General features: G+C 42.1%; 1 protein-coding gene across 1 annotated transcript; it reads left to right on the top strand.

Annotated features, from left to right (window-relative positions):
• Positions 1-6590: 6590 nt before the first annotated feature.
• OR5AU1 (olfactory receptor family 5 subfamily AU member 1) lies at positions 6591-7681 on the top strand. The gene has a single exon (XM_008528827.2). The coding sequence runs from the start codon at positions 6746-6748 to the stop codon at positions 7679-7681; it is 936 nt and encodes a 311-aa protein (XP_008527049.2). The 5' UTR covers positions 6591-6745.
• Positions 7682-7886: the final 205 nt, after the last annotated feature.

Raw genomic sequence — 7886 nt, 5'->3', positions numbered from 1 at the left:
TCTCGATGGTAGAAAATGTACTTAATGAAATGAAAGATCTATCTAAGGAGGTTTTCAGGAAGAGTGTTGAAAGTGCTGCCTGATTCCTTCTAGCTTCTCAGAGTAAAATGTGATAGGGGTGAGATAAACTATAGGAAGGATTGTTAAACAAGATGGAGCACGATTTCTTGGGTCATAAAATTTCCAGCCTCTCCAAATGGCAAATAAAACTAACTCGAACAAATGGCAAGAGGGAGAGATCAAATTTAGGGCACCATCAGGAAAATATTGTCTAAAGATGAAGCTGAGGGTGACAGTAAAATATTTTCTAAGACCTGAGAAAGATCCAAGGTGGTGCCTCAGAGAATAGTTCAGTCAAAATATAAGACCTAGGAAGCTTAAGAGTGTTGTCCCTCAGCAGTCTCAGCAGAGGCTCAAGGTAGAGAGTTATCCCAAAGAGAGTTGTTAATGTGGTTTTTGTCTAGTGGAATAAATCCTTATAATATTCATAGAAGACTCTGAAAGTTTTTAAGAGTATTATAGTGGCAGAACTACCACAAGCTTGAACTGAAAGTCAGTAGAAAGTTAAAAGACTTTTAATCCCCAAACTTCTTCAGACAGGAGGCAAGATGAGAAAACTACTCAGCTACAAACACAGGATAGCTTTTATATAAAATGAAGGGTGGTTTAGCGGGCAGAATCATGATCTCGGAGATGGAGCCAAGAGACACAGAGAATTATTCCCAGGGTTTGAATGCTACTCAAGGAATTGCCATCAAGCACCCTACTAGATTTCAGAATTTCTATGACTCAATGACTCTTGTGTATCTACCTTCTCTCTCTCCCCACTTTTTTCTATAGTGGTTATCCTGCACCTGTCCTGCCATTACATGTTGTGTATATAGAAGCCAGATATAACTTGTGTGTTTAGATCTCCAGTCTTATGATCGAGAGGAATTGTACTCAAGAAACTCTATGTAATGATCCACACCTGATGAACATCATCCATACCTGTGCCTGGTTTAGATGATGTGATCAGGCAATTTTGGCTGATACAGTAACAGAATGTGACTTTTGGGGGTGTTTGGAGGGGGTGAGTATATTTTGCATGTAGAGTGGACATGAATCATTGAGGGCCAGAGAGTAGACTAAGATAGCCAGTCTTCAAGACAGTGATTCTTAGCTCCTGGTATTGTTGCCCTTGTGTAGTCCACTCCCACAGTGAATAGGGCTGACCTGTGTAACAAGTGGGATATTATAAAAATTACATTATGTCCACTTCCAAGAGGCATGAGATAATGAATATTTATTGATTTAAAATGCTTGGGGCTGGCCCTGTGGCCAAGTGGTTAAGTTTGCATGCTCTGCTTCGTTAGCCCAGGGTTTCGCCGGTTCTGATCCTGGGCACAGACATGGCACCACTCATCAAGCCATGCTGAGGCAGCATCCCACATACCACAACTAGAAGGACCCACAACTAAAAATATACAACTATACCGTGGGGCTTTGGGGAGAAAAAGGAAAAAATAAAATCTCTAAAATGCTAAATTTTGGGATAATTTGTTGGGTGGAAATAGATTACTAATCCAATGACCAATTAATTTATTTAAATATCATTATGAACTCATGGATTTAAGCATATTTGATAGACTCTGTTAAATTAAATATGATTGTTAAATATTTAAGGGTAGCTACTAATAGCAATAGAGGAATCAGTAGAAGGAAAAAAATGTGCATTGAAAAACAAAGAAAACTTAATCCAAAAGGAAACAGGAACAAGGTCAGAGAGTAGCAGAGGGTGGCAAATTGGACAAAGTATGATAAATGGAAAACTCAAAGTGAAATATAAAAATAAATTCAATATGTCAGACAGCTGAAAAAATTACTTTAAACAAAGAAAGAAAGAAAGAAAGAAAAGCAAAAAACCAAAACCCAAAAAATGTCACCTATGTAAAAACTGAGATAGACTGATTGGTTAAAAGAGAAAATTCCAGATATATTCTGTTTATACAAGCCACACCCGAAAATTTGAGTGTTGGTTCTCAAAGTGATTTAATGTGAAACCAGTTAATGGACACAAATAAAGGACACAAATTTGTTTACTGTAAGTAAAGGGTATGAGAAATTAGCAAAATATAGATACCTGCATAGAGAAGAAGATACAGAAGCACTCTATCAATGTGACAATTATCGCTGACTTTCAGGTCTCCACAAAGATGTTCATCCGATTGGGATGGGGATCCTAGCCCATCCTTCCCAAAGTTGCCTTTCACAGAGTTTGTTTGATTTCTGCCTAGCCCATCCCAGCTCTTCTGAAAAAGACCCAAAACATTCCTGAATCTTTACTGTGTGACAAGGTACATCCAAAATAAATTTTCCAGACATATCATCATCCTAGAAGACCCAATTTCAGGTCTGCTTGGGGGATATTCTGCAAACATACTGGTACAGAAAAGTTGAAATAAAGGGTTAACAGTAAAGGGATCAAAAAAGATATACCATGCTAATAGTAATCAAGATAAAACTGTAGTGACAGTGTTAATATCAGACAAAGTATATTTCAGAGCAAAAAATATTATAAGGCTTAAAAAAGGTCATTTTATAATGAGAGAGGGGTAAATTTATTAAGAGGACATAACAATCTTAAATTTTTGTGCACTTCATAATGGAACTTCAAAATACATGTGGTAAAAGCCTAGGGACTGCAAGGAGAAATAAATAAATTCATGATTACATTTAGAGATTTCAATATACTCCTCTGTCGATACTTGATAGAATAAGAAGGCAGAAAGTTAGAAAGGATACAGTAGACTTGAACGATATCAGGCAATGTGACCCAATTGACAATTGCAGACCACTGGAACTAACAACAGCACAATACACATTCTTTTCAACTGGACATGGAACATTCACCAAGATGGACCATGTTCTGGGCCATAAAACAAGTCTCAATAAATTTGAAAGCATTCAAATCATACAAAGTTCTCTGACCCCATGCTATTAAATTAGAAATCGATAACAGAAAGATCCCTAGGTAATCCCCAAATATTTGGAAACTAAATCACATACCTCTAATTTTACTATGATCTTGATGGGCAGGGAGGTCCTCAGCTGTAATCTAGGTTACAGTGTACATTGGGTAACTGGTGTAAAAAAAAGAAAAACTGAAAACTTAGTTTTCCAGTGTAGAGAAAATACAGATAATAATCACATAAGAGTTAAATTTTGGGTTAAGCTAGAGAAGTCCTTTGGGGATGATGATCGGCATATTGACAGGGATCTAGTGTGGATCCATTCCCTTCATTTCCAGTTTCCCGGTCACCTGATTCCTCAGCGGTAGAGACCCTTGGAGAGTCTAGTAACTTTGCAAACATGGTAATGGTCTACATGGGGCCAATTATTCTCCTTCCTCACCTGCCTCCTAAACCCTCGTCGATGAACACATTGTCCTCCTCACTCGTGAGCTGATGGGTTGCCCAGGGGAAAAGATGGCCCTGGGGTTTTCCCTTGCCAGTACAGAATCAGTTGTGAGGACCTCTCAGGAAGTGGGGCTGCCTCATTCCCCTCACCATGTGAGAGGTTAAAGTCGGTAGCAGGTTCTGTCTGATCCCCAGACTCAGTCTAGAGACCCAATGAGTCTGGATTTGTCTTTACTATTTTTCTACTGAAGCCTCGTGTTCTGAACCCAGAGCAGCAGCTCTGCCAGCAAGTCATGGGCTTTGCTGGAATTAAATGGTTTGCTTAAAAACATCTCAAGCAACTTTGAAGGAAGAAATTTTTTGGTGTTTGATTATCATCAGGTAATACTCAGATTTCTGGAAATTGTTAACTACTGACATGTATTCTGGAAGAAAGAGAATGTCCAGGACAACTCTTCTAGCCACAAGCTGGTTTTCCAGGACATGGGAAATTCTGGTAACTTAGAAAAGGATACTTATATGTGGCTCAGGAGGAAGAGCTGTCTGCTCATGAAGGTACCACATGGTTTAGTGTTTCTCAAAGTGTGGTTCAGAGACCACCTGTTCCAGAATCATCAGATTTTTGGGCCCAGTTATAGATTTATTGAATCAAATTTTCTGAGGTTGAGACCTGGAATCTGCACATACAACAAGCTTCTCCAGAGAACCTTGGGTATGGCATCTCAACGTTTAAGAGCCATTGTTCGGGATCACTGTTTGTCAAAGAGACACCGGCTGCTTCCTCTGGCTGCCTGCTCTCTGTATGTGCTCCCACTCTGCTATCCTAGGGAGGAGGACGAAGAGGCAGGTAGAAATAAAGCCCCTTGCCTCCTGCTCCCTCATCTACAGACCCCAGGAATCTGCTGTCACTCCTAGCTCTTCCATGCCCTGATCCATTTCCATACGATAAGACCACTCTTGAGTTTCCTTGCTAGTTTTCATTCAGAGATACAAACTGCAGCTAACCCAAATAGTGGTTATTCCAGCATCCTTTGAAAAACTGTCAGAGGTCTCAGTTTCTCCACAATCTCTTGCTTGACTAACTCTCTATATTCTGAACAGTTTTGAATTTAGTGCAAATTGAAGAGAGATGAGAGAGGAAAGGGGAGGAGAAAAGAGAGAGTGGATTTAAAGCAAGTAATAAATCTGGAGGCTCTGATTAGCTATCCGCTGTATTCCCCCCTGCAACCCTATCCCATCCCACCTTCTCACCTCATCTACACTATCCTGAGCATTGGCCACATTCCTACTTTTTTCTGCTTTTGTCCATTCTTTTAAGTAGAGAGATACTTGCAGACCCATCATCAATGATGAAACAGTCTACTGAGGAAAGAAGATGTGAAGCTGGGTCTCAAGACGTTCTACTCTGCAATCAACAACCGTTCCTCAACTTCCTTGAAGTTCCTGTAAGTTATTCCATCCTGGGATTTTTATAGTCATTTCTCTGAAGTCCTTGTAATTTGCCTTCAAGCTGAGTTGGCTTTTAACGCCAGAGGAGCCGGTGACATTTGCAACCCAAATCTAGAGCTGCCCACATTCTTGTAATAATGGGGTCTATTACAAACTAGCAGCTGTTGGGTTAAGAACGGCTGAATGTTACATCTCAGTGACATCAAATGAATCAGAGTTATGCTTCACGTGCTCTAAAACAAGTTACCAGTGCTACATGTTCAAATCTGTCTTCTTGTATTTTGAGCGTATCAATTTTATTAGGGGATGTTACTCTGGGCATTCCAATGCTTGCTTCTTGTCACCACTCACAGTATTCTATCAGCAGCCATAGTGCCTTCATTACCTCCTTGACAGCTAAACATAGTTATCCATACGTCAGAGTCTTCCCTTGCCCTGGCAGTTTGCTGATTCTGGAAACTCTGCCAGCGGGATGAACTAGAATCTTTGCCTGCTCAGTGCAGCTCCTTCCTCTCCAGAATCCTCCCAACATCTTTTACAGTTGTATTATTCATTAACTCTCCTCAGGGCAAGAGGAAGGGGCTCACTTTTGCCCTTTTCTGTCCTACTTCAATCACATATGCTGGCTTCAAAGTCTTCATAACTGTGGGTCCTCAGAGGGTGCTTACGGACTCCAGACCCCAGAAGTAATTCAGGAACATCAGTGGCCGACCGGCCAATGGAGCAGAAGAGAGTGTGGTGTTTAGGTCATGAATCCATAGCCTTATTCATTCTCTGAATAGAAAAGACATTCTTACAAAGCCTCAGTTCTGGGGAAGGGCTGTTCCTTTCCCACTAGCCCCAACAGCCCTTGAGTCCTGGGTGATTTCTATTCACTGGAAATGACTGGTGCCTTTGTGAAGAATGGTTGGCACCTTCCCCTTGGCTGATGCTGCCGAGTACAAGGTCTCAGTTTGCTCTTTACAGCCCTGCACCATCCCTATCTCTCCACATCCCCAAACCTCATCCCCTTCAGAACCCACAGTAGTGCCTGGCTTGTGCCAAGTTCAGAGACAATTTTACAGCTGAACTAATGAACCACCTCCAATTCCTCTGAACATGCAGGATCCTCTGAAGGCCTGTTTAGTCACTCTTGCTTAGCACATGTGTCTCTGTCTATATTGTTTGGTGGTAGGCTGCTTGCCAAATTTTGTCATTGTTTCATTTTATTTATCCTGTTTCGTTATGTGTTAGGTCTGTCTCCCCAATGAGAATAAGCAAAGCTAACATTCTTTGAACTTTCTCAATGTGTCAGGCTTTGTTCAAGTGCTTGACATGAATTAACTCAATGAATTCTTACAACAATCTTTTGAGATTAGTGCTATTTTCCCTATTGTACAGATGAGAAAAACTGAAACCCAGAGAGGTTAAGTAAGAGTCCCAAGTTTACACAGCTAGTTCGTGGTGAGGTCCCAGCTTGGAACCTTGGCAGTCTGATGCCAGAGCCTGTGTACTTAAACAGGAAATGTACTCTCTCTAGAATGTAAGCTTCTTGAGGTAAGACACTCTTGAATTCCTGGCGGGGAGAATACAGAGCTAAGCATATGGAAGACTGTCAATAAATACTTGGTAAGTAACTATTTTATTGTTTAGAATTTTTTTAAGATCCCTGAGAGACCAAACTGTGTATTTTTCTTTTATATTTTCCACTGCTGCTCAAGTAATGCTTCCTAACTAACCAACCAAGTAGAGAAGACTTTCTGCATGACAGAGTTCCGTCTATAAAGCCAGACTTCCTCAGTGAGACCTATCTTCAGAAGGCTGTCCTGAGGGCAGAACTAAACCCAGTGAGGGCCCCCGGGTGTCCCACCTCATTTCAGGTGGTCCCCTCTTACCACATCCAAGAGCACTGGAGAAATATGGAAGGGGCAAACCTGAGCCAAGGGGTTGAGTTTGAGCTCTTGGGCCTCACCAGTGAGCCCCAGCTCCAGACGCTGCTCTTTGTGGTGTTCCTGGGCATGTACACCATCACTCTGCTGGGGAATCTGGTCATGTTCCTTCTGATCCATGTGAGTGCCACCCTGCACACACCCATGTACTCCCTCCTGAAGAGCCTCTCCTTCTTGGATTTCTGCTACTCCTCTACGGTTGTCCCTCAGACCCTGGTGAACTTCTTGGCCAAGAGGAAGGTGATCTCCTATCTTGGCTGCATGTCTCAGATGTTCTTCTATGCGGGTTTCGCCACCACTGAGTGCTATCTCATTGCTGCCATGGCCTATGACCGCTATGCTGCTGTTTGTAACCCCCTGCTCTACCCAATCACCATGTCTCCTGAGGTCTGTGCCTGTCTGATTGTTGGTTCCTACAGCGCAGGATTTCTCAATTCTCTTATCCACACAAGCTGTATCTTCAGTCTGAAATTCTGTGGCGCTCACGTGGTCACTCACTTCTTCTGTGATGGCCCGCCCATCCTGTCTCTGTCTTGTGTGGACACCTCGTTGTGTGAGATCCTACTCTTCATTTTTGCTGGTTTCAACCTTTTGAGCTGCACCCTCACCATCTTGATCTCCTACCTCTTAATTCTCATCACCATCCTGAAAATGAACTCAGCCCAGGGTAGGTTCAAGGCCTTTTCCACCTGTGCTTCCCACTTCGCTGCCGTGTGCCTCTTCTACGGTACAACCCTTTTTATGTACCTGCGCCCCACATCCAGCTACTCCCTGACCCAAGACCGCACAGTTGCTGTAATCTACACAGTGGTGATTCCAATGCTGAACCCCCTTATCTACTCTTTGAGAAACAAGGATGTGAAAGAAGCTTTAAGAAAGGTTTGGAGAAGGAAAATAATGGAATGATCTTCTCAGCTCATTACCAACATGTCTTTAGAGAGCTGAGGGAACTTTACCTTATGTGGTTCTAATCTGAGCACATTGCCATGCTCGCCCCTTGAGTAGTGGGTATGTTCTCTGGTCTAGAGGTACTTCTGCATCTACTGATGTCACAGAGACTAAAAACAAGTGAGAAATGAGTGTCTGCTTGTTGCATAATTGGACCCATTGG

The sequence above is a fragment of the Equus przewalskii genome, chromosome 1, assembly GCF_037783145.1.
Source record: "Equus przewalskii isolate Varuska chromosome 1, EquPr2, whole genome shotgun sequence".
Taxonomy (NCBI): domain Eukaryota; kingdom Metazoa; phylum Chordata; class Mammalia; order Perissodactyla; family Equidae; genus Equus; species Equus przewalskii.
This window is presented reverse-complemented; position numbering and strand designations above follow the sequence as displayed.